A 27,506-nucleotide genomic window follows, 5' to 3' on the forward strand; every position below is an offset into this window, starting at 1 on the left:
GTATTTTTCCGATTAATTATACGTCAGTCGTGTAGTTATTTTATTAAAACATTTATCAATCATCCTTATGCCGTTTATTTTCCCATTGGCATCGAAAGTGAGAGATTGATTAATGTACGGCAAGTTCACTAGTCGTAAATGAGAATACACGATGTATTCACGAGTGACTCGCGCGAATGAGCTTCGAAAAGTTTTCTCGAAAAATCTTCCGAAGTCGCTCGGTAATCCCATTCAGCCAGCCGCTTTTGTAATGCACGAGAAGAATTTCCCCCTTTCGCAAGTTTTTTTCAGCGACGAACAGAGAGTTATGATAAGCCATTTCATGAATGATGATACCCAGCTCTGGTTATATTTCGGTTGCTGTCGAGTATAAGAGCGGCTTGATCGTAGTGCAACGATGACGTCAAGCACGAGTAAAGGATGTGAATATAGCTTTAAACGAACGTGTTTAAACTTTCCATTCCCTCGGGAGTGTTACCGGAAGTTTTTCGAGCGACTTAAGGATAAGCCGAAATATCAAAAATATGAAAGTAACAGTTGCTTCGTTGGCTCTAAACAATCGCGCGTTCTCGTTATATCACTGTCTCTTTGCGGGAATGAAGTTCATTCGGGCGCCCCTCGCCTTTATCTAATTCGTCCACGTATGATTTCCCAACAGTGTTTCCGCCTCGGTTTCCGCTTCGAGCGTCGAAGTTTCAAAATTCGAGATTAACTTGGCGAGAGCTTGGGAGCAGTTAATTGAGCTTCGCAAGTCACGTGTCACTTACACTCGGTGGTTTCGAGAACCGACTCCTCTAGGTTAGTCGCCTTGATGAGTTCGTCGATAAGCGAGTCGGGATTCGGCCTAGTGACCTCGACCCTGCACAAAGCTGGATTCGCTGCGCCATCCTCGGCCTTTTTCCTGCGCTCCAACGCAGCTTTCGCTCGATCCAGCGAGCCCGTTTCGCTCAGACCCGAACCTCCACTTGGGTTCCTACGACAGTTTCAATTTTTTCTCTTTCTAATCACTCTCTCAGTTCCATTAGTTTATCGTCGAACATTATTCCCGTGTTTTCTTCTTTCCTTTTTAACAAAGGCAACCGCTAACGAACAAACGATCAATTAAGATTGTCGCTGTCACTTTGCACGAACGTCGACCGATTGCCGACGAAAATCGGAAAAGAAAAACGTAATAGCAGGCACCGCCGTCATGAAAGGATAAATTAAGTGAAATAAAAATAAGAAAATTGACAAACAGAAAAATGGGAATTATCCTTGAAAGCTGTACAGGATGGCAAAACAATAACAAAGGTAAGGCTCATGCAATAACCCAATAACCCAAAGCAAGCTGTCAAAGGCGCTTCAAATTATAATCTACAGGATTGGAGTTTTTGGGAAATTGGGATACAAGCAAGATTTTTCGTACAGCTAGGCTAAAAAACAGGGAATTGTCAGTTGATGTTCTCCGTCGCGCGGTTTCTCCAATTGCAAATCGCAAAGTTTGCTTTAGAATCGTATGCGGCGATTTAATTAAGCTTTCTTTCACGACTAAAGAACGGCTAATGAAAACTGCACTTGCGTCGGCTAACCAAGTCAAACCAAGTCCCGATGAAATCCGTCGGTAGGAATTGAAAAAGAAACGATCGCCAAATGGAGAGGCACAGATATAAACGAGTCGACCAATCGCCATCCTCCCAGAAGGAAAAGCAATCGCGTCGACGCATCTCTCACAAGTTGCAACGCAAAGAACCGAACGATCTCTCGTGCGAAATTCTCTAACGGAAGGGATGGAAATATAAAGAGTGGAGAGACTGACGGTGGACTAGTGCTGTTGCGATGCTGCAGTTCGCAGGGCAAGGTGAGCGACGAGGACTCCTCGGAGTCGGGACTGATGGTGACTGTGGCAAGTTTACCGCCGTGAGTCGCACCTTCCAGCAGCTTGCGATGGCCGACGACGCCGATGGCCCTGCAATTCAGTCAACACACAATGCCCCAGATGACTCGTGATCTTTGTGCGACGGTCTACTATCCACGAGGCTCTCGTTGTCTCGTTACGTGAGTCTTGGTCGTGTGTATCGCGCGAATGAATGTGTTTGCGAGGCATTTGTATTGCGTTTGCGCGCGCGCGCGAGTCAACGTCCCTTTTGTCGCGATGCCCTTTCGCGTTCTCCTTCGCGAATCGCGGCCGATCGACATCCCTGTGAAAGGAAAGGCGACTTTCGGTGGGCGGCTGCTATCTCCTTGTCGCCGTCATCGAACGGCATAATTATCCGACAGCCTCGAGAAGAAGAGAAAAACCAACTGGTGACGATGATGTCAGCGCTGCGAACGCATCCTCGATCGCATCGATTATCTTGTAAAGTAGTTTTTCGAGCGCGGTGATTTCAGCCGAATGAAACGGGGAAAAAACGCGGCGACCGTTGAGCGAGTGTCGATGTAAGCGCAAGGGCACGAATGGAGCGTAAGACGGTACATGTACGACGTTGTTTGGCGGTGATGTTTGGCTGAAAAGTTCGAGTGTCTAAACTGTTTGCAGCAGCAAGCTCGTTTGCGGCGGATCTCCGTCAAACGGTGTAAAGAGTGCAAGCCAATCGTCGATGCAGCTGAAAATAATCGTCACGCAATCGCTGAAAATTCCACAGAGTTTTTATCGCGAGAACAGAACTGCGACGACTCTCGGGCCAGATCGTGCGAGCGTCGTTCGGAGCTTTTCCGCGTGTCTCGCGACAAATATCGAGGACGTCGTCGAGTCGTCGCAATTTCGTCTCGAACGATTCGCAAGCTCGCGTGCACATGAAACGGAAGCGCATAAAACCATCTACGATCATTATAATCGCCAAGAGCTGTGCGTACGCATATATATATAGATAGAAGAAATGAGAACATGCAAAAATAGAAGAGCGAGAAGACGCAGCCTAGAAGAAGAAAAAAATCGATAATAATCGTATCGGGCGACAGAAGCGGCAAAAGTGATATTCCTCGTCGGAGAAGCGATGAGAAAGAAGCGATAGCCCCTAAGCGGGCGGCGGCAGCGGGGCGGGGCGGGGCGGTGGCGGTGGCGGTGGCGGTGGCGGTGGCGGTGGCGGTGGCGGCGGCGGCGGCGGCGGCATCGTCGTCGTCGTCGTCGTCGTCTCGACGAAGGCTCCCAGCGAGGCAACCTACCTTGCGTTCCGAGCGGCGCTCACGGCAGCAATGAAGGACGCCCGAACGGCGTCGGGCCTGTGCAGGGGATCGGGCGAGGAGACCGCACGGGCCTGCTCGGCCAGCCTCAGCACCGGACTGCGTCGGCCGGCCTCGATGCAGTCGCACGTTTGCGAGGCGGCGCGCCACGACGGCTGCCCGACGCGCGGACGCCCGGCCGGCTTGTCGGGCACGCGAAACTTGAACTCGTCGCACAGGGCGCCGCCGTTCCGCTTTCGCGCGCTCGACAGCGGCGTCGAGGCGGCCGGGGACGAGCAGAGCCGCAGACGGGGCACGACAAGGGTTAACGGCGACGGCGGGGATATCGGCAAATGGTCGCCGGACGTTTCGAGTCCGAGGTGGCGTGCGTCGCCGTGCCCGTGGTCGTCGTGGTCGTCGTGGTCGTCGTGGTCGACGTCGTTGCCGCCGTGGTCGCCGCTGCCGTTGTGGCCAGCCGCGTGGCGGCCGCCGCTGCGGGTGCTGGCGCTGCCGTGCGAGTGGCTCGGCAGGCGTGGTGCCCAGACCGGCCACGAGGGAGACCTGCAATCGGGCAATTCACAACACACATAGACATTTGTTTGGTTTCGCAGCTGCGCTGCCCTGCCGTGTGCTCCCGCCTGGGCGACGTGGGCTGCTCTCGCCTCGAGGCGCGTCGGTCTCTCGCACTGCGTCGACAACGACTACCCGCGCAAGCGCTATCAAAGATGCAAACATCTAGACGTGACAACATCGAACACCAACGCTCCAGCTTTCAATGGATACGCGGAGTCGTCACGCAATGCAGCGTGACACTGTCTCTACGCGTGGTCGCTAGTCGAAAGCCGGAGAAAGAGGGCACAGAGGAGCATCTACGCACACTAACGGCTAAACTAGAGAGGTACGTCAACTCATCAGGCGTGTGTCGGGTACATCACGGTAGCAGCCAATATAACAGTGCACAGAATCAGAGAGTGGGCGAAACACCAGTGCGCAGTCAAACAGGAACAGACTAAGCGCTATAGAAAATAAAAGTTAACTACGTAAAGAGCAAGTAGTCTGGATGGGGCAAGGTGTTGCACGGGTGGTTAATTGACGCTCAAGAGAAATACAGGCCGAGAGTGTGAATCGTGTGCGTGTGCGTGTGCGTGTGTGTAGTCGACAAGTGGAAAGAGAGCAGAGTAACTACGGCGTCGTATGCGATGAGGTGCGTTCGAAATGTTGTCTGCGTGTGCGTGTCGTTATTCGAGTGACGATGAGCGAGTCGTAGGATCGTGCGCGCGTCTGCCGCTGCGTCGTCGCCAGTGTACCTGATGTGGCCGCTGTCGCCGCTGCTGCTCTGCCGGCTGTGCTGGCTGTGCGAGTTGAGCGAGCCGTAGCCCGAGCCTTTGCTCAGCTGGCTGGTGTTGCTGTTGTTGCGCGAGTGGCCGGACTCCGTGGCGTGCACCTCGTTCAGCGGATCCACTACTACCGGCATCGACGACGGAACTACCTCGCTCAACGTCATTGGCTCGTACATGTCCGTGCCGCTCAACAGTTCTGTCAGTGGCGAACACTCCTTATTATTGGGCTAGTGCTTCGATTTAACACGTTCGCCGGCGCACCACCCGACACTGGCTCACGATGGCCTTTCGTTCGGTTTCCCGCGTGTGCTGCAGTGTTTTTTCAAAGCGGCATCACCGTTCGACAATCGGATGTTCTGCCAATTTCATTAATCGATAGAAACGAAAAAAAGAACACTTATGCCGGACATGGACACGGCGGCGGTGGCGGCGATGGCGGCGCTGGCGGCGAACGTGTTGAATTCATCGTCGGCAATGTTTCGTGGGAGCGAGAACGCGGATTCGAATTGAACGAGTGAAAAAAAAAGCAATTGGAATATTTGCCGGAGGTGAAGAGTGCCGGCCTCTTCTTGGGAAGACTGCCGAAGCCGCTACTGGTACTGGCGATACTACCGGCGAGAGAACCCGTCGACACGTAATCCTCGCGATTGCCAACGCCACGCTCGGCCGTTGTCGTGCCCTCGTCCACCGTTTCCACCGGCACCACGCCCGGGACACCTGGCACTGCGAGCTGCGTTTGCTTCAGCGACGGCGAAGGTCTGCAACGGAAAAGCGCCAATTACACCACTGACGAGTGTCCGCAAAGAATCTCAGCTCGCGCGAGCAAAAGGAAAGGATACTTACACTTTGAAGAGGATGTCGCCGGACAGCATGTTCATCTTGATGGCCACCCTCAGCATGGAATTGTCTTGTCGGTGTCGTGCGTCGTAGCCCTCGAGAAGGCATCGCCTACGGCAAAGACCTGCGCCGGCGAATTCAGCCAGATTGAGGTCGATGAAGCCGAGCTTCTGGAAGGACCTGCCTCCCTTCGATTCCTATGGGCACGTGCGAAGCCACTCAAGCGGGATTCACCAAATGCGCGACTTGTCGCTCGACAAAACTTACCTTCCTCACGGATATTCTTAATATACAAGGGTCTAACACGCCGGTAGACGCATTGGCACTCATTTTACAGATGAACTTGAAGCTCGCGTTCCATCTGACTGTGTGTTCTTGCACCTCCTCCCTGCGTGAACAAAGAACAACGTGTAAATTGACTGACGGTAAGGCGATCGATTCGCCACGATTTCGCTTTGATTTTTCGATCGTCGGCTAGTCACTCGGAAGAGATACGGCTTTTAACGAGATCAAACGACTCTCGGCCCGCGCTGATACATTCGATCGCGACGACTAATCCTTCCCAGCGCTTGCGTGCGCCAATACCTGCGATTCGGTGAAATGCATGAGATTTGAACGACAATTTGGCCGGCTAAGCTATACACGAGACTTAGCGAGCGAATAGCGCTGTCGGTTCGAATAGGATTCAGTTTTTAGAGCCTCGTTGCCGTCGGTAATCAGTTGACTGCTTTTGCTCTTGTCATTTAACGACATTCCGGGCCTCGTCTGCTGCAAGGCTTTACGGACTCCCTGCGTCGCCATTCGACAATCGAAGAGATTCAAGTAAACCTTCTCTCTCTCTCTCTCTCTCTCTCTCTCTCTCCTTTCTACGAACGGGCGCGAGAAAGAAAAGGCGAAGCACTGCGAGACGCCTGTCATGCGATTAATTAACGCTCGCGGAAATAGAAACTCTCAAGAAGACGCGCACAAAGCTCTTTATCATTTCTTTCTTACTCGTAAAAGTGAAAATATCCAGGTGTAATTACTTCATTAGAGAAGCTCCTCTATTATAAATGGAAATTATTCGCAGGGGCACGAAAAAAAAGAAAAAAAAAACGCGATTGAAAGATTAATCGAATTGATTAAGCGACTTAATTGACAGGTTTATTCGTCACGAGCTGTTAATTAAGCGAACAGGTTTTAAAAGTTTTGCATCTTCCTTCTCGCCACTCGATGTGAGAACTCGACCACGTATCTTCGACTCTAACACTTTCGACTTCGCCAAATATTCGATTATCAATTGAACGAAGATTGCCGTCGGTATAGTCGGCCGATTGGCATTTTACGCGCGGCGACGTCAACGACACCACTTGCGGGCTTCAACCCGATTCTCCTTGGGCGTCAGAGGGGGATTGGACGGAGAGAGAGCAAGCCGTGCAATTTTTCCCGATCCGCGTCTGTTTCCTAATTAATTTTCCTGGCGAGTTAGCTTTAGCTGGCTCGTTAAAAGTCTTGCGAGAATTTTGCGATACAAGGCATTTTAAAAAGAAAGCCGGGGTAATTGGATAGGGATACTCCCCTTTCGTTCGAGGCAAACAATTTCCTGAAACAATCAAGCATGACATGTCAACTCACCGATAATGATTTCTCGCGAACGAAAAGAAAACAAAAAACGAAAGAAAGAACATGCCGCGAAAAATGGTGCCACTTTCTTGTCTCACGGAAAAACCATCGTCAGAAAATTCCCTCGGTGTGGAAGACAAAAGAGAAAAAAAAGAAGAGGCAAGATACAGGCGCGATAATCCCAGGAAAAAAAGAGACGGAAAACAGATCGGAGGTATACACGCGCGTGTAGGAGGAATCTCATCCGACAACGAAATATATGGCAAAGATTCTCGCAATGACGCAAGACTCGATTTAGTTTTTTTCTTTTCTTGCTATCAAGGATGAGGGTGCACGCGCGAATCGAAATATTTCACCTGGGAATTGGCAGCAAGCGTAATTAGGCTTTGGCATTGAGAAAAGCAATTTCGTGCAGTTAGACGGAGACGAAGCAGAGATCAGCATGTACTTTTCCGATTACACTTTTGCTAAATCGTTCGACTTGCTCGTTGCGGTTCTCGTCATTCCGAATAGTCGCGCGAAAACGAAGGCAGATTCTTCGCTCGGCCGAGGAAAAGCTCGCAACGGCAATGACATCTGCTTGGAGTGCGTTCCGCAGCGCAACATCTCCATTTAATCTCTGAACAAACGATCAGAAAGTACGAGTGTGACTTAAGCTTCGTCCATAAAGAGGCCAGGATACGCGAATAGAATGAGATGAAAAAGAACGTGGACGTGACGATGCATCGGCCGCGCGAGATTATACGCGAAGCTTTTGATATAAAAGGCGCGAACTCAGTTGAAAATAAAAAAAAAAATAAAAAAAAAACCCGGGCGATACATTTATACCCACTTCCGTTGCTGCAAAAAGGAAATAAAAAAGACGAGTGCTGCTGCCGTCGGCCGGCTTTTAAAGGGGGATGTGCTTTACGCCGCGTTGTACTTTCATTCTCGCGGATGGATGACATTTATCGCGTTTCTCCCATGAACCCTTTATTCTCTGCAGAAGAGCATGAACGACAGCAGGTTTCGCGCGCCTTAACTGAGTGGCGCAAAATAAGTCGAGCGTTGAAAAAAAAATGCGATCTCGCGCGAAAACTCCCACACGCAAGTTGCGAGCGCGCGGCAGGTAATTAATCACGGCTGATTGGCTGAAAGCCACTTGAGCCGCGCGCATCTAATTTAAAACCTCGCCCGTCCCCGTCGTCTACGTCACGCGGCAAAATGACGATAATACGGGGCAGGGAGAGGGAGGCAACCTTCGACTTACGGGACTGCAAGCTCCCATTCACGCGCTAGTCTAGAGAAGGTTGTGCGTGGGTCGCGTTTGAGCTTGCGCGAGGTTGCGGCTGCGCCTGGGCTCGAAGGAATCTCTATTAGCTTTGCGCATGCTGACGCCGCGGCGGAAGGAGGATTTGCATGCTAAAACGAGATCTCCGTACGCAGTTTCGTCCAAGGTGCCAATTGTTCCTCGTGGTCTCGGCCCGTTGAAGAAACGATCGATAGCGATGCGCTGAGACAAATGACCTAATTAAATTTACTGTGTAAATATTATAAAGTGGGGATATATTTCAGTTACGATAAACATTTTTATACATATTATAGTCATTATTACAAATGTGCCATTACAAGATCCTTCAGAAAAATTATAAAACTACGATGTAAAATTTTGTGCTGTTGATATTTATCGTACGGCATAATAAATATCGTTTTATTATGTATAAAAATTGTTCTGCCTTTAACACTAACTACAATGGCCGTAACAACAATTATTATTGTTGTAGCAAAAAGTATTGGAGTTAGTGAATTTTAATACGTCGCATAGTAAAAATTAATCTGTCCGGAGTCAACGCCATCAGCAGTTCCCCTCCCTTTTTTTAAGGCAAATGACGTTTCAAAGAACGGTATAATGATTTTGCATGACTATTAGTAATTCGTAAGTGGCTAGCACTTAATATGTAACAGAAATTTCTTGCTTTAGAAATAAGTGTATTGATACTTGTGGAAAGTACGTGGTCACGCGAGCGAAACAAAACTTCAGTGTTAGAATACTGGTAATATACGAAGGTCTTTCAATACGTCCGTGACTTTAAAAAAAAAAAAAAAAAAAAAAAAAAACCTAGTTATTTAAATAATTCTAATTTATATGTCAAAATAGGCCTTTTTAACTTTCCGTATTTATTATAGCTGTGCTCAAGTTTTTTTATGCCCCCAGGACAGTAATTTTTATCAAACTCCTCAACATACTCATTTATCGCAACAAGGACCTTTTCGTCCGATAAAAATCTTTTATTTGTAAGTTTTTATGTTAGGAAACAAGGAGTAATCCGAAGGGGCCAAATCTGAAGAGTAAACTGGACGAGGAAGTATTTCGTAGCATAAATCAAATAATTAGGCGGTTGCAATCGAACTCGTGAGCTATCGTGGTGGAAAAGAACTTATTTTCCATCAAACGCGGCCGATTTTCTTTCAGCATAGCATTAAATCGATCTAATGAGACATATCATTCTCCTATAATAGTTTTTCCTGTTTGTAGGTAATCGATTAATATTATACCAATTGAATCCCAAAAAATAGTAGCCACGAGCTTTCCGGCCGATACCGTCTTCGCGTTATTCGACGCGGTTATCGACAGATTTTTCATTTTTGGCGTATAACAATAAATCCAATGTTCATCAATAGTAACGTTACGTCGCAAAAACTTCTTTGGGTTACATTAAAACACGCTCGAACATTGCTGAGACACAACCGCAGGAGCCCGCTTGTTATTAATTCGTCTTGCAGACAGCTTCCTCACGTTCGAAAATTCATGTAAAATGCTCCATGAGCATCCACCTGAAATGTTCAGAGCCTCGCTGATCTCTCGCACTTTCAATCGATGATCGACGAGTGTAATATCACGAAGCTTATGATCACTTCCTGAGTAGTCGGTGTCACTTGTGCTCTTACGGACATAGCGAAATTCAGTAAGCCACTTTTGAATCATGCCATACCATGAAGCGCAGAGACTGCACATTATTTCCTCAGCTTCTGCTCAGTTGGTTTCCCTCGTATGACTTCCCTCGTAGAAAATTATGTTTGATAAGCACGCAAAACTCTCGCTTTTTTCCATGTTGTTATATGCTCAATGAAACACTAAATTCAAATAGCTGTAAAAACTTTTCCAACTTTGTATACGTCTCATATTAGATGGGAGTCTTAGTGTATAAAATACGTTACGTAATAGCACTATCTTCTGAGGAGTCTCGGACTCATTGAACGACCCTCGTAGAAATTGAGATAATTTTGTTCCATCTCCTTCCGGATCGCAGTAAAATTTACTATAACCATATAGTAAAATTTGATGCAGCCTATATTAAGAAATTATTACAACGGAAGTACGTTCCGTTACTTTACTTAATTTTATAGTAATTTTTCTCTTACAATTATAGTAACTTTTATAAGGCTCTTTCTCTAAGTGCGGCAATTGCCAGACCTCGTCGTTGCGTTTATTATTTTTGAAAAAAAACTTGACAGCCGTTGGCAAGTAAATATTGTCGAATCGGTAACAACTTTCCATCCCAGCGTTGTTCCGCGGTAATTACTCGATGAAACTTGAACTGCTGGCGTTTCTCGCGAGCTTTTCAAAAAGAGAAAAAAATAATGATCGGCGTTTCGACGAGAAAGTAATGGAATTTCGAAAAGACTCAAAAGGGACGACTGCAGTGAATAACAAAATTACGAGCAAGGCTAACTGCTAAAGTGCTCCCTAAAGTTTTATTATTCCGAGCAACTCAATTACATACTTCTAATGTGCCCCGGAGAGATGGTCCGCTCGTCGAGAACACGCGTGTACAACCTTTCGCTCGTCTCTCCAGAACTCGACAAAGGTAAGTTCGATCCTCTTTTTGCGACGGTACAACTCCAAGGTCTCTCCGTTTCGCATGGCCTTCCGTTCGGTTTTTCGGCAAAGTAGGCTCGCGCCCAAATTTCAATTAAGAGTCAACGTCGACTGTCGGGAAACGATTGAGCCATGCGGTGACGCATTCGGCGATGTCCCAACCGAGATAATGGAAATTGATTCGCATTGCTCAAGTTTGCGTGTAGATTTCATGCAGCAACGAAAACATAACAATTACGAATGCCTCATTCGAGTGATCGCACTGCATCTGATTTGCTTTCAATCGTGTTCCAATCTCTTGACGCAATTGATTAAGATCAAATGAATCATACGTTGCATAGCCAAATTTACCGCGCAGGGAAGCTACCCGTTGGTTCGTGTTGTCGTCACATGACTCGTTATTTTTCTTATCTACGTCAATCAAACTCCCACGTAGGTATATTAAAGTACGATAACGTCACTGTGAGATAATTGTTATTTTTTCTTTTCTTTTTATTTTTTTCAATTAGCTGCTCCTTTGCAATGTCAGTGCCACACTCTCGCTCATTAATCTACTCGATTTCTATTTTGATCGAAGACGTGAATGGTTACGTCGGTTTAGAAGAAGGAAAAAGTAAATTAGAAACGTCGATCGAATGGTTATCGGAAAAATGCGCTTAAGAAGAGTCGGAGGAGGGAGGGTCAACGAAAATAGATGTTAATCCACGTCATAGCACAAATGTACCATGAAATTTCGATCCCTAGCTCGGATTAATCATATCCAGGTCATTTAGATAGTATCGGGTGTATGAGTTTTATCGATGACCAAAACCGAATACGAATGAATACGCATCGAAAAACAAAGGTACAGAGAACGTGGACTTTATAAATAGATCGCGTGATTCGCGCGAGTTTATCGGCTTCTGGCGCATATACACAGGATCAGTCGAGCTCAAGCAACCTCGCGATGAAAATTTACGGCTTTGAATTGGCTAAAGGGCTGTGGGCACATCGGGAGCAACGCGTCGAGGGCTCGTTTCATTGCCAACGAAGGCGACGACACAACTGTTCCCCGGTGCAATTTCGAGAGTTGAGACGTGCCGACGGAATCTTTCGCCACTTCCGCGCCCGCGATCATTGCCTTGGAATCGCCGTCGCAAACGAGCTCGTTGCACAATCCGACGTTTGGGGCCGTGAGGTCCTACAGCGCAAAATTGGACGGACGGGCATCGAAAGGTCGTCCGCGCGAGCCGCGGGCCACCGAGTGCCGCTGCCACGAGTCGCACGCGACCGATCGCGTTCCGACGGGCACGTCGGGCGAAGGTGTTCGCGGAGTGTTTCTTTCCGGCGAGGTCGCTCGGAAAATAAAGAGAAAAGCCCAACGACAACGGAATTAACGGCGGCCGAGACGCCCGCTCGACGACTGATTTGCAACGACACGCGCAGGCGGCCGGAGAATAACGACCAAAAGAACTTACCGAGCTCGTCTACGACAGCGCCGACGATCACGCGCTTATCACGCTTGCACGCCCGATCCTCCTCCTCGTCACGGCGGGACAAGCGTCGACGACTGATAGGTCGTTAAGCACCGTTGCTCTGCGAGCGCTGGCCAGGCGAGGCTTTCATCGTTGCGACGACACGGTGCCGGTCCACGAAACGCGAAGATAGCCGGCCAGCGAATTCGATGACGAAAGCAGCAGTGCTGCGGAAGAGCAGCGTTTCGCAGGAAGGTCAGCTGCCGCGTGCGTTTGCTCTCGGTTGGCAACGGTGCAAAAGTAAGCCGGCGCACGCGCGACGCGCATTATTGTTATTACGCAGTATCGCGTATTATTGTTAAGAGCTCGCTCGAACGCTTGCTGCACTTGAGTTTTACACTTTCAGTCGCACGAGGCGTTGCAGTGGCCGCACGCTTTCTTTTCTTTACTCTAAATTAATTTTTAGACCGATGAACAAATCTATAAGTTTCCAATTCGCAAGGACCGACACACTTCAGGGCGGTTCGGTTGTTTTACGAGCTGCTGCTAAACGCGAACATATGCGATAACGCGTGTTTTCGTCAATTACGTTAGTCAGCGGAAAAATGCAATTATAAACGCGCGCTCCAAGTACGCTTTCGCTACGAATACAGAAATAAATAAAGCAGCGATGAACCGACTGAAAATGCACCGAGTAAGCAACGTTTACAGGTTGACGCAGTGCGATCATCGCAAAAATGCGAAACAATATCGCACACTACGAAACTATGCTGCTCCGCAAATAAATGACTTTAACGATTGCACACACAAACAGCGAGAGAGAGAGAGAGAGAGAGAGAGAGAGAGAGAGAGAGAGAGAGAGAGAGAGAGAGAGAGAGACAGAGAGAGAGAGAGAGAGAGAGAGAGAGAGAGAGAGAGAGAGAGAGAGAGAGAGAGAGAGAGAGAGAGAGAGAGAGAGAGAGAGAGAGAGAGAGAGAGAGAGAGAGAGAGAGAGAGAGAGAGAGAGAGAGAGAGAGAGAGAAATAAACGACGCAATTGGTCCGATCGATAAACGCCAGCAATTTAAAAGACTCACCATAGTAACAGCAGCGACGGAGAAATATAACAATATTATACGCCGTGGAAAGTAAAAATTTATCGTCGCCCGCGGCAATTTCGTTACGGTAACAAAGCTGCTTTATTTTTATAGGTTCACCGAGCGATCAAGATATTCATTTACGGCGTTCATCATTCGTCTTGTGCTAATAGACTTCCGAGCGCTCGGAATCAATCGGGCGCACTTTCTCTGTCTTCGGGAATTCCCAAAGCGGAAACTTCGAGGCGATCAGCAGCTCGCGATGCAGCGAAAGCAAAGGAAGGATAAAAAGGTTTGCGCGCACCGCGACCCTGGCGATCAGCCGCTAAGCGCACACTCCAAGCAAAACTAAAGAAAACCCGAAGTATACAACTCCGATGGCCCGTGCGCTCCTTCAAGGTCGTTGATGGGAGATTCCGCTCGTGGTTATCGCGCTGGCGCGCCGATCGATAAGCTCCGGCTCCGGATAAGTCGGATCGACGCTTTTTGGCACGCGACCTTTGTCCTTTTCGCCGAGTGGACTTGCCGCGTTAATTGTTACGCTTGATCGGCCAAAAGGAAGCCGCGTGAAATAAAAAGAGCAGAGGGAAAAAGGAAGAAGAGCCGGAGGCAAGGTCCCAAGGTCCCAAGGTCCCAAGGTCCCGCGCTTTCTCTCTCTTGGTTGCCTCGGCATGTGCTGAATGCGTGCGTGTAATCGCACCTGAGTGTAACGCTACCTCTTCGGTTGTGCGCGGAGGACAATCGACGACTAGTAGAACAAGGCAAATCTGCGAGACTCGACCGTGCGCTGCGAGGATCAATGGGTCTCTCGGCATGACACGCCAACTCGCGCGCATGCGAGAGTCGATCAATTGCCGTTCGTCGTCGCGTCGAGACTTTTAAGCGGACTCGAGCACCAATCGCGCCATTCGCGTTCTAACGATCGAGAGACTCAAGCTTCATCGTCGATAAGGAATGAAGGCACGCCAGAACTGTCTTACGCGCAACGACGTTCGCCGATGATCCAGTCAGTTTTTCTCCGCGAAGCCTCCGGCGCTACGTCAAAATTGTTCGATGTCACCATAGAAACAGCATTTGGTTAGATCGCAATTTGAATTGGTTCTTATCTCCATCTGCAATGTACGCTCGTTGGCTCCTTTGCGATTGGCTTTGAGAAGTGAAAGAAAAGAAAAAAAATTCAACGTATTCTCTCGCGCGTTGCAAGTGCTTTCGATCGACTCGAGCGCGCGTGCAGAGGTGATCGGGAGCGATAATTTGACGAGTATCTATTTAACAGGTACATCGATGAACATGCTAACCGAATGCGTGATTACGGATGACACGTCAATACGCAAGCACAAGTATGGTGCTCCTTGAGTATCCCGCTGCAGTGCCCTCGTCGTACGGCGATATGTCAATACGTTAGCTACGAGCCAATCGTTTTCGGCAACGTCTGAGTTGGTAATGGACTTGGAACGGGCTGCTGTCTTTTCTTGAAATAATCTACTGGGTATAGCGCTTTCAATGCTACGTGTTTGTCACTTGCCTGTAGTCGTTTCGATTAACTGAACGCTTAGACGCGCGAATAAATACGAAAGGCGATGTTAATTGCTTGGTATTTTATGTAGTCTGTTCGGCGGATCGCACGCCAGAGCAACGAGCATTGGTAATTCGCAAACTTTAATACTCGAACAGTGATTAGTTGCGGACTGCGCGGTGAGTTGGCGCCAGCTCGCATCTGTCTCTAGAGAACGCGTGTTACCGCGGTAGTATTCCAGAAATTACGTAAAAAAATCACCTTAGCGCTTAGCCTCGTCGGCGTCTCAGCGAGAGAAAATAAAGAGGAAGAAGACTGTTCCGCGAGCATCTTGGACGCTCCTCGGTCTACTTCGGATTAATCAACTTCCAACTAGGCTGCTAGTTTCGAGGGGGCGAGATCGAGCTTGGAACGCGAGCAAATTAGCGAGTCACTTTCTTTTTTTTTTGTTTTTTTATAACGAGGCAATTGCTCGGAGCGGCTAGCTAAATAATAAAAATGCCAATGGCCGAAAAATACATGGAAAAGAGCCGGTGCCACGGGGCATACATAGATGTAATTGAACGCGAATGCAAATTGAATTTCCATGTCATTGAGATATTCAACGGGAATTTGCCTTTCCGCGCGGGCATTTGACGGATAACGAGATAAGCATGCACCATCTCCGTTGACCTCCAAAAAAAGACGAAAAAAGAGGGATCGAGGGCGACGTATATCTGTGTGTGTGTGTGTACGTGAGAGAGAGAGAGAGAGAGAGAGACGCACCGATAAGGCACATGGAATTATCGATTTTCAATCGGCGACTAGTACGTCACGGAGGGAGAAGTGCTGCGAAAAATCTCACGGGAGAGAATATACGTGTGATAGGCAGTTCATACGTGTGTTACCTGTCCTTAGCTAAATTTAGAAGACATTGTCAACGCTTGTCGCGCGGGGCTGCTGTTTTTATTTCAAGGAACCGTCGCTCGTGCGCGATTGCGCTTTCCCTTCGACAATACCTCCCTGCCGCGTGGAAAGACAGAGCCAGTAAAATGTTCGCGCGATGAAACTCGAAAGGCAATTTTTCTTCTGCACGTTTATCTATATTCCGTAATCGATGCATTCAACAGAATTGCAGCAATATAGATAGCTAACTGTTCAGTGGGTCAATTTAACTGCTTAGTTATTCGTTCAAAAGTTCTTTCAAGGAGCACTTCAAAGCGCGTAAAACTTTTGCGCGACTTTTGAGGGTCTAAAATATCAAAGCTGTCCTCAATATCACGTTCGGATTAGGGTTCCGAGAGATTTTCGACTATGAACAATTTTCGAAGCTTTTACATAATAAATGCTTTTTATAATAATAATTTGATAAATCATTTCAAATATTTAATCATACGCATAGATATGCCATTCGTATCACATTAACGATTGGCTAGTAAGTTTTTGTCAGGAGTTCAAAATTGATAGAAAGACTGTTTGAAAATTGATCGGATGAAATCGAAAACGAATATAATATGTAGTTACGGCCGTAGCTTCATATTCAGGTTGCCCGCGCGTTCACGTCACCTCGCGGATTCGATTATGGACGAATTCCACAGCAATAAAATTAAAATTACAGAGAAAAAACAATTGAGACCAAGTGCCGCGACAAAAGGACGAACTACTAAATCAGCGCTCTTCTAACGTCGAGGCGACAAAATCGACGGTACAATGGGGAGAGTGAGCGACAAAAGCTGACTGCAGCCTTATAACACGCGTAAGCGCGAATTAGAGTGTGAGTGGCCGTAAGTGGTTCAGGTGCATTGAAAGCGAGTGGAAAATGTCGTTTGGCCTAAATTTAATCTCACAAACTGGATCGGCGAATTCCGCTGCTGCGAATTGCCGATCGCGTACATTTCAATCAGCTTCCCCCCTTTGAATTCGCGCGATGATCCACATAAATAAGGAGCAACTCGAAAGCGCGCGTAGTGATTCTCCGCCGAATTAATGCTGCTGCACAGAAAACGCGCCTCCTTACGACACCTCGATAGCATTCCAGCGCGCTTTGTGCGTACACAAGTTTGTGCGGCACTAAAAGCCCATTGTGCCTGTAAAGAATACAAAAAAGGCAGATCGACGGACTCTGACTGCAAAATCCCACTCCCCTCACTCTTCTCCCAAGAACCATATCCACTGGAGCAAAGAAAGTAAAAATATGCGGACGTATGCATCTCCAGATACTTTATAGTCGAGTGATGGCGGAAACGCACGTTTGCATCACTATGTGGATGAGATTATCGAAAGAATAATTTAGGCTTTGCGATTGACACATACACGCCCGATAAAAAAAGTTGTTTATATTTAGAGGAAGTTGAAAAAAATGATTCGGTGTGATTATACTTGAAAGAAGTTACAGTCCTCGCGCACGGTCGACTCGAGATTGTGAAATGTATAATCTGCTCTTTGAACGGACAACGAAAGCCTCGTGTTTTCGGTTTCCAATGAAGTAGTTAGCTCAATTGGCGGTTTACGAAAGCCTCCGAAATGGTCGCTCTCCTAATGATCACTAATGATACCGATCAATTAAGCCACCAAACCGTTAATTAAGTCCCCTCTTCTCCTTTTTCGCTACGATCTTTGATGCTCGTCAAAGAAACGAAAGCGCAATGACAACGGGTATACCTATATATATTTGTTCAAGTTTTTGAGAGACGTAACGATCAATGTCGAGAGAGCCAAATTGACGAAAAAAGAAATCGAGACAGGAACCTTAATGCAATATTTTTCTTTCGACGGACAAGTGTGGTTATCTCCAACAACTAAACACTTTTTACCGTAGACGTGTTTAATTTCAGATGCCGTTTTGAAAAAGAAAAAAAAATTTCCAAGCGTCTTCTTGAAGGTTGCTGTTCGAATAGCAAGCAGCAACGAATAATAAACGTGTCTTATCACAGATAGAATGTGTTTTTTTACCAATTTTTTACACCTTGCACGAGATAAAAAAGAAAAGGGTTCCCTCCAATAAGAAAGAATATTGACCTCACGTAAAATCTCGATATGAATTGGAACCAATACTGGAGAACAAAAAATAAACATATATAAGACTCGAGGCGATAATATATCCTAGAACAAAGTGTGCTAAAAAAAGTCGTAAAAAAGAAAGAGCGTAAGAGGCGACCGCCGCTCGATCAAAGGCCGTTTCGCGACACAGGTGACATAACAGCCAACTGTCGTGTTTAAAAGTGCAAGCACTTCGCCAATAAATTACCATCTTCACGATACATCAAGGAGAAGCATGTACACGCGATGTTGAGAGACCTCTGATAATGGGTTGTATCGGTGTGCAACACTTATCGAGTGCGAAAGAACGTGCAATCGTGATTTGGAAAACAAGAACAAAATTGACAACCAGAGATGTCTCCACCTAGGCGTTGAAAGAGAACACAGCTGCTCAATGGATTTGAATGTTAACGCGTTTACGATGGAAAATTAAAAATTAGAACATTAATCTGCTATTGTTATAAAGATGCCACAAATATAATAATATGTTCAGCATTGGGTGTTGGGCAAGATAAAGCACACGCGCGCGTTGCACGAGATTACGTAAAGTAAAGCTGCGCTGCAATTAGCGCTTTTCCTTTTGGGACTTGCCATTTTCAAGAAAACAGACATTTATCACGCCATGTAGTTTCAGGAAAAAAATGACTGTAATTTAAAATTGGCGATGATGAAATGAAATTTTTCTGTTTTATTATCTTAATCGCTGGTTTCGATGATTAAAATTGAATTAACAGCTAAATTTACATTTACAGAGATCATCGACTTTGGCTTGTTTTCGAAAAAGTTACCTTGATGACTTGTTTCGTAGAATAAATTTGTAATTTATCTGCTAGCACTACTATGTAAGCACTTTTCCCTTGCAAAATGTTGACATTATTTACAATGGAGTTTCTTTTTTTACCCAAGAGAAGTAAAGTAAACTCTAATAGGTTTTATTCTAACTCAGGTCTAGTGAACTTAAAAAAAAAAAAAAAAAAAAAAGTTATGTAGAGCATGTCAACTTTAAAAAGACATATATTTCTCGTACTCCCCAAGCGATAAGTTTGCCGAAGAAAATAAAACTTTGCACATCGGTAGTACAAGAGAGGATAAAAAAAAAACTTTTTGATCTAAATGCAATTTCCCATAAACAAAAATAACGAGCAGTCACTTGAAGGAGTTTTCTTAGACAGTGACCTACAGACATATATATCAGGGACCATAATCCAATCGTGTTCGATAAGCCTATTACACCACCAGCTGCTCTCACGTATACGTAACTGTCGCAAGCTCTCTCTGAAAATCCATCGTGAAAAGTAGCCATTGACGCGCGCACACGCCAGAAGAAAGAATGCAGTAGCCTTCAATTGCGAAAAGCCGATTTCTCGATGTACGCGTACACGCGCATGTACGTATGTGGAGTGCGCTTGGGCGTGGATTTTCTCGCGAGAGGGTTAGAAGCGAGAAATGGCCATCGACCGCTGAGTAGTTCCCGGTCGCGGTTGCGGCGCGCCTGCAGACTGCCTACTGGATTAATAGCTTACGAAGTTCTCGATACCAACTGGATTTTCAGTTTTGAAAGCGTGCTTCTGAAAATCTAGAAAGCATATTTCAAAATCTTTCGAAACGTACGATGCGACTGACGCACGGGCGTCGAAGTCGTTGTATTTCAGAGGAAACAGCATCGCCAAGCGCCAAGATAGTTCGGTTATCTCTGTGTCTGGTTTGTTTCGACATTTTTCTCGCCACGGGGCCTTTGCATTTCGTGCTAGTCGCGTTCACAGTTCAGGGAGTTTTATTCACCGTAAGCGTTCGACCGTTGTTTCCTTCGATTTCTCACGGCAAAAAAAACGGAAAGACGAGCAAGATAACCCCCCGTCCCCTCCCGAGAGTGGAAAAACAAAACGAATTAGGTAAGATGATCTCGCGTTCAAGTAAGAAGACAAATTGCCCTGGAAAACCAACGGGTGCTCCTTTCCAATCTGCGAGCGTGCCGCGCTCTCTCCCTCTCAAGAGCTTTTTTTTTGTCTCGCGCGTCTCTGCTACGTTTTATATATTGAAGAAGATGCGACAGTCGCGTCTTATAATTGTTCAGATAATGAAGTAATTATTGATGAACGCGTTGCAAGCAGGAAGAGAAGTGTGCGCGACGCGTCAACTTATGCTGTACGTTCGTCGTCAATGACGTAATTTGCAACTGTGACATCAGTTCTCATGCACGATTATTGCGAGCGAGACGTGTAAATGCTCCGCCGAATTGTCGTTAATAGCCGTTGCATATGCATTCGCGTTGCTTCGACGTGCGATTTGGTAGGCGTGTATGTTATGCTCATGTCTCCATTCTGTGCCTTTTAACTCGGAGTTGTGCTTTCCGCTAAGCCGACGAACGTGAGAAAGTTTTTGGCTGCGGTATCTTTTTTCGGAATCGACCACGAATCCATTCGGCCAAGTTGAACGAGCGCGGTGTCTCATCGGGAGAACAAACTTGTCGTTGTCCACGAATGAGAATTCACTGAAGGACATTATGAAATACAAACAGCGAGCCGCCTGCTGCGGTAGTCATGAAACAAATCCACAGCACAGTCACTTGTAAAATGCCGTGCCAAACTAACATTCAAACGCAGCGCAACCAAAAAAAAACTGAGCTTGAAAAAAAAACCCATCAGCGGAAAAAAACTCCATTCCAGAACGTTCGCTCAGCATTATATAGCATCGGCACATGAAAGCTTCTCATTGACGGCCGTTGCACGTACAAACCACCAAACACAAGCGCACAAAGTCCGATAATGGACACGGTCGAGTGTAGACATGTGTGTGCGAGCGTCAATAACAAAATCAAACGTGTCGAGAGAGAGAGAGAGAGAGAGAGAGAGAGAGAGAGAGGAGAGAGAGAGAGAGAGAGAGAGAGAGAGAGAGAGATGGAGGAGGAGGAGGAGGAGGAGGAGGAGGAGGAGTAGCAGCAGCACAGCGGTGGCGGCGGCATGCACGCATTCGATAAACGAAACGATGTAGAGCACAGAGCAGCAGCAGTAGCAGCGGCCGAAGCAAGCACACGCGCGCCCCGCAAAAGCCGCGATTTCGACCGCGGTGTCGAACGAATTCTCGGTCGGATTGGTGCGCGCGTCAATTGTCGAGCTTCACCCATGAGCGGCAGCACGAGGCGCCTGGATAAAAGAGTACACTTTTTTTACACTTTTTTTTTTTTTTTTTTTTTTTTTTCTCGATTTTCAATCGAAGAAAACCATCTGCGAAGAAGGAAGGGAGCTCCCCCCCTCTGACGCTCGCATCAACACACACCCACAATGCGCGACAATCGATTTCTCGTCGATCATAGCTCGAAACAAATCGCTGAAGATGGAGAGAGCGGCAATGTTAAATCATTGGTCGTATTCCGCCGCCGCGCGATACATCAATATATGTCTGTCAGTCTGCACTAATGGCAAGCAGAGGTAGCAGCACGTACACGCTCGACCTCTCGCTCGTCCGCGAAAGCTCGTCGCTCGCATAGAGAGAGAATAGTCTTTTATAGATGTGATTATTGGCAACGTAAAAAGAATTACCAGAGGCGGCGAATGAAATGCCTGGATTTTCTCGCGTTCTAGGCGAAAATGAAGAACACGAGGCACGGCAATCGTACGTACTGCTTCAGCGAAAAACAAGACGTCGCGTTGAGTCGCGGTTTCATTGGCTCTAATCAATTAGCCGAACGAACGACAACCGTGAAATATTCCGCAATGACGGCTTAATAACAAAATACCGGCCACGTTGAGCGTGGAAAATCACAAGCCATGTTCTCGACGAGACTGGTCCTCGAGAGGAGAGGTTGAGAAAAAAAAACGGCATATGGCATGCAACGCATGAAACAAAACAAAATGAAAGTCTCGCGGGAACGCCGAGAGTGACATTACATCAAAGTAGATAAAGTATCTCTGTGGGTTGCCACTGTTTCTCTCTATCGCTCATACTTGTCTTTTGGGATTACCGTTTATATCCCCTTCGTTTCTTTCTCTCTTTCTGCCTTTTCGTATCGTTTGGCTTTCGAATTTTTACATTTGCTCGTTTTTATTGACTTGATATTGACGAGAATTATTAAGCCTGATGACATACTCAAAGTGAATAGTGATTAATTAGAAGAGTATTTCGTCTCTGAATGAAGAACACAGAACCATTCCTTAATCATAGCTATAAGACAAACTACAACGAGCAGATCAAAGTGAACTACGCCTATACCATGGTTGTTACAGTTATTTTATGCCGAATGCGCAGTTGAAACACTGAAAGATGACGACTGCAAGCAAACACCTAGCATAAAAAAAAAAAAATACGGAATATACTCAGCAAAACTTAGATATAATCAATCAAATCATTTAATAAATTTCGCCCACAACAAAAATAGCAAATTTTGCTTTCAATTTAAAAAAGACTTGTCAATCGCAGTACGGAATCCCACTACGTCATGTTAAATCATGAAAATGAACTCTCACGCACACTCGACGTGAAAAAAAGCTCTCGGAGCTTCTTATAGCAATTGCGTTGATCTTCGTAGAGCTGCTTGTGAAACTCTCTCTTTCTCTCTCTCGACATGTGCTATTTGGATCGAGTTGCGTTCTTGTCTAAAAATACGACATCATTCACACGGGTACTATTAGAGTACACGCCTCAATTCAAATCCTACACAGCGAAAGAGATGACAGAATAGCGAATGCAACAACGATCCCACATGCATAGTGCTCTTTTTTTTGTAGGCCACTCAGTATGCGAGAAGAAAGGCCGTTAACATGTGCGCGTATATGCTAGGGCCACACGTGCGCTGCGAGGACGAAAAAAAATAGATGCAAAGAAAAATCAAGTTCTTCGATGGTATATGATGAGAATAGGCGACAAACAGGAATGAAAAATGTTCAACCATGAACGTTTAAAATATTTTTCTCTTTCTCTCTATCTCTCTCCCTGACGCGCGCATTGAATAAAATTTCGCAACGAAACGACAAGGATACATCATCCTCGCAAGTTAGTCGCCTGTTTGAAACGTTTCACACGCGACGGCACGTCGTTCGTACCCACGTAACCGTCTCTCTTTTCTCTTTCGTTTGTTGCTCTCAACCGATCGACGTTCGGAGCGAGGGACGCGATTACCATCAAAATCACCTTTAACCTCCCTCCATTATACACGCACGACTATATTATCACTAGAAATCTTTCCTCCCTTTTTCGAATAAAACCGAACGGACGAGCTCGGCTTAACGTTATAAGCGGCTCTCATCGTGCGAGAGAAGAATGGAAAATACGCACGACACTGTTTCAAAGCGCACCACCAAGTAACATATTAACGAGAGGTCGTACTCCCTTTATTTTCGTAAGTTGGCTTTTCGAAAGGAAAATAACACCGATTGATCGTACAAAGACTCCCGTAATGTGTTTCGAGAAAAAAAAAGCCTAATAACAGCTTTTTGATCCTGCAAGTGGAAAATCGTAAAAAAATCTCGAGCAATTTTTATTAAAAACGAAACTAAAGGCACGATCTACTCGACGTGAGAGCAATAAGCACAATATACGAGGGGTCAAGGAACGCGGTGAAAAGCAATAGCCACGCCGATTGTCCGACTTAATTGACCGTTTGCCTTGCGCACTCTTGTTTTATCGAGTGACGCGTACGTTATAAAAGTGGCATCCAAACGAGCTGTGATTTTTTAGGCTCTCCTCGACCAATTATCGAACGATCGTCACGAAAAGTTTTTTCGTCGGGCTGAATTCGCGGCGCGTCGTGTCTCGAGCTTTCCCAGACACTGACTCACTCACGCACCCCCCCCCCTCCCCCCATCCCTCGATGATAAAGCAATCCCTCCCTGTTTCTTTATGTTGTCGACTTGTTCCCGCGCGAACGACACGTCGACGCTTCGGCAATCGATAAGTCTGCCACCCCTGCATGGTCGTTACGTCGAGCAAGGTGCGGCGAACACCTCTGAAAAGCCGTAATGCGTGGAGCGATTGCTACGACCTGAGCGAGCGCGAGCTACGTATTGAATAATTGAAAGGGCTTGTCATCGATTGAGCGATGAGAAAAGAATTGCGTCCTAAAAATTCATCGCCGAGGAGTTGGGTCGATATCATCGCATAACAGAAGTAAAAGTCGCTGATTCGTGCCTATCTGAAGTCTCTGCGTGCCCCCCCCCCCCCACACACATTTTTCCACCAGACGTAATCGAGAGTCGATCAATAAGCATCCAGTCTGTTTCCAATGGATGACTAATGACGCATAGACAGGCGAAAATTCTCGCACGCGGCCTAGTTTACTGTCGAGACATCTTTATCGATATACAAATGTAAACATCACGTGGAGTAGGATCCGTTTCTCGACTACATCTGTGCAGCGCTAGAACACGCGTAAAGCAACTGCTGGAAATGGGAGTGAGGTGATTTACGAGTCGAAAAATACAGAAAAGTAGGCCAGTAGTCTCGAGAGCCGCGTGGATGGCTTACATCGAGCACTTTGATGAAAGAATTTTCGTAGTATGGTCGCGTTAATTTTGGAGATGCGCCTGTCGCTTTCGGGGAATTTTCGCGGCTATAGATAGCGCGGGATCAGAAAATTCGCCGTAGCATAGTTGGGACTGTTAAACGCCGTGTAAACCGTAGAGCGCGTTGATGGGAAAATGTGCTTGACTTGAATTAGAAAAGGCCGAAACGACGAAAAGAGGAGGAGCGATTACGTTTGTTTTTTTTTTCCTCGGCTTGTCAAACTGCAGCGGCTGCAAGAAGGGAAGGGAAAAGAGGCATAACGAGGCGCGAACAGCCGCGAGAGAGGAAGCGCAGTCGAGCTCTGACAAGCGCAGAGTGCGGAAGAAGCTGGGCGCGCGTAATCGAGCCAAGGTCGGCAAACTGGCTCGTTCGGGTTCGGCCGCGAGTCGAGCGGATTGGCAGGCAGCCCGCGAGACGCCCGGCCGCTTTGTTTTCGAGAGCGGAGTGCTTTGGCGGGGCAGGCGCTCGCCGAGAGCGGCGAGGCGCAATCCACTCCCCCTCGCCGGGCCGCACCGTCCACCACGTTATCCGCGCTCGGCCGCACATGCGCGATCCTTGGATCACGGGGGCCGAGGCTCTTCGGCGGAGGCGGCTAGCCAAGGCGAAGGACGGTCTGCCGCTCTCTTGCTTTCCTTTCGACTTTCGTGAATGGAGCGCGAGCCTTCGCTTCCCCCTTTGGGACGAGGCTACGAACGAGCGGCTCGCTTGCTCGCGCCCAAATCCTTTCGGCTTATTCTCTTAGCGTCCGTTCGATTTGCCGCGAGAGTCTGGATTTTCGATTTACATCCCGCTTTCCGTTGTTTATAGTGCACTCAAATACGACCAACCGAAGATAAAGTTCGCTAGCTCCATCGAGGGAAGCACGTTCGGTCGACGGCCAACTCCCGGTAGAATTCTACATCGGACCATCTAACTAATTTTTGCTCCGGAGCCCTTTAATGCCGCGCTCGCAGTCCGGGGGCAGCAAACATAATCCAAACTTCATTCGATCAAAGGGGAACCGAGCCGTCCCGGTTAAGCTCAAGCTTAAGCGTGAAACTTTAAAAGCGCGGCGAGTTGTATTTCGGGCAAAACTCTCCATCGGTGCTCGACGTTCTTTCTCCCCTCTCGGCGTCTCGGCGTCTCGGCGTCTCGGCGGCACGTGCGAGAGCACTCGGCTCGAGCGCACCTAATTTTAAGCTTCGACGGCGAGCCGCTCGCCCCTCGTCACCGCGAATCCCGTACGTAGACTTTCCGATAAAAACGAGAATATCGAGCCCGTGTGCTCGCAATGAAAGAGGGGGCTCTGTCGCGCGCCACCGAGACTCCCACTTTCGCCGCGACGGGGAGCCAAGGCCGTAATGAAAATAAGCCATTAAAATTGCTTGCGCGTGCATGAAATCGCGCTCGCGTTCCGACAAGTTACGACGAGATATACGCGCAAAGTGCCATCGAGCGGCCGACGACACGGGGCGAGGGCTTCTAACGAGTTGCTGATTGGAAAGAGATCGAGTGTCGGCGCACGCTAGTGACTCGCTCTGCTCTCCTTCCGATCGGCCGAATTCGCGCTGCCAAGATAGGGAACGCGGAGTGTCGATCGCGGTGCGGCAAGTTCCGCGGAAAGAGTGCCGGATAAAAGAAGACGGGCCGATGGGTTGGTTGACTACTACGAGCGAGTCGCAAAAGGAAAAAGTACACGAAAGTTGGCGCGCTCCGACCATTTCATAAATAATGTAGGCGCGAGGCATTTTCACCTCGAGGTCGGTTTCGGAGGCAAGATCTACAAGCCAAAATGTTGCGATTGCGTTGATAAATGTCGGCTTGTGAGAATCGACAGGTTAACGATGCGATAACTTGCATTAGCGTGCGAGCGAGCCGAGCGTACACGGGATAGGATGGGGATACGTACGATTAGTTTTAGTGGGTTGCGTAATTGCCAGACGTCGGCGGCCGCGACGAGCCGGGGGGCCTATGTAACCGACGACTCAATATTCAATGCCCGCGCGACGAGGCCGTCGGTCCGGCCTCTGCCTCTCTTTCTTTGCGCTCGACATTCCGTGCGAGTTGCTTTAATGTCGCGTCATTTCGGAATCTCTTCGCGAAAGACCGACGACGAGCAAGTTGCGCTCGGTGCTGACGTACCCGACTCGACCTGCAACGGAAAGCCGCGAAAAGCGAATTACACTTTTGCTGGGAATCGCTTTCTTGATTCACCATCTAAATGTTAAACAGCTCATAAAGCATTCACGAAGACCCGAGAGCTCCGATAAATAAAATCTCTCGAGACTCGTCTCGCTAGGTTTTACCTGTTGAAATAGTTATTGCCCGCCCGCTCGAGATGTTTCTCCAGCGCGAGCTCTCCCCTTCCGCTCGAGCGCGTCTATCTCTTTTTGTTTAGTTTACGCAGAAAGCAGAGTACGTTTTTGTGTTTACAGCGTTTCTTCAAGGACGTTCGGCTTCGTTCGACTTTGCATTCTCTGTGAGTAACTTTCTCAAAACAAGTCGCACGATCAATCGAAACGAAACTAATGAGCAAACAACAAAAGTATGAAATTATTATTACGTAAGGATAAAAGACCCATTGGGTGAAAGTAAGCTCTATATCCGTATAGACAATAGCTTGAAAATTGCCGAGGAAGACGAGGAAGACGAGGAAGACGAGGAAGACGAGGAAGACGAGGAAGACGAGGAAGACGAGGAAGACGAGGAAGACGATGAAGACGAGGAAGACGAGGAAGACAAGGAAGAAAGCGAGTCAACAGAAACAAATGTAAAATCGGAAAGTCGGAGAAAAATACGAGGGAATCGACGATTGAAATCAGTATTCCTTCTAACGTCTTCTCATCTCGGCCCTACACTGAAACCATCAACTCCCGCCTCGATAGTACACCCGCGTCTTTAACAAGTGCTCCCTCAGCTGAACGTAAATCCAGCACAGATATAGAATTAATTCTCTTTCCTCGCCCAAGGAGAAAAAAAACAACTTTCCTTATTTCAACATAGACTGTTAATCGAGAGAATTGGATTGCACCTGTTACCCCGATGGTCTTTCACTAGAGTAAGAGCAAGCGTATCCGAGAGACTGCTGCCGGTATCGTGAAAAAAGAAATACATATATCAACGTCGGATCTCGCGCAGCTTCTCTCTGATAATCGGGTGTTTCCTCATTTTCTCTCGCGGGACACGCACT

The 27,506-nt window shown here is 47.3% G+C and overlaps 1 protein-coding gene across 6 annotated transcripts in view; it reads right to left on the minus strand.

Moving 5' to 3' along the window:
• LOC131664600 (early estrogen-induced gene 1 protein) overlaps window positions 1–27,506 on the minus strand; it is a 46,171-nt gene that overhangs the window by 4,472 nt on the left and 14,193 nt on the right. For 2 of the 6 annotated variants that reach the window (XM_058935832.1, XM_058935833.1), the window contains exons 3-9: window positions 5,583–5,703; window positions 5,322–5,512; window positions 5,022–5,236; window positions 4,446–4,674; window positions 3,142–3,699; window positions 1,796–1,945; window positions 768–973 (exon numbers count right to left, since the gene is read on the minus strand). In XM_058935832.1, coding sequence (XP_058791815.1) covers window positions 768–973; window positions 1,796–1,945; window positions 3,142–3,699; window positions 4,446–4,674; window positions 5,022–5,236; window positions 5,322–5,512; window positions 5,583–5,703 — 1,670 coding nt within the window. Of the gene's footprint in view, window positions 1–767; window positions 974–1,795; window positions 1,946–3,141; window positions 3,700–4,445; window positions 4,675–5,021; window positions 5,237–5,321; window positions 5,513–5,582; window positions 5,704–8,166; window positions 8,518–27,506 lie in introns of those variants that run through there. The other 4 variants (XM_058935836.1, XM_058935834.1, XM_058935835.1 and 1 more) reach the window with 4 other exon arrangements.

This window comes from Phymastichus coffea, unplaced genomic scaffold, assembly GCF_024137745.1.
Source record: "Phymastichus coffea isolate CEN01 unplaced genomic scaffold, Cenicafe_Pcof_1.1 PCOF00044, whole genome shotgun sequence".
NCBI classification, from domain to species: Eukaryota; Metazoa; Arthropoda; class Insecta; order Hymenoptera; family Eulophidae; genus Phymastichus; species Phymastichus coffea.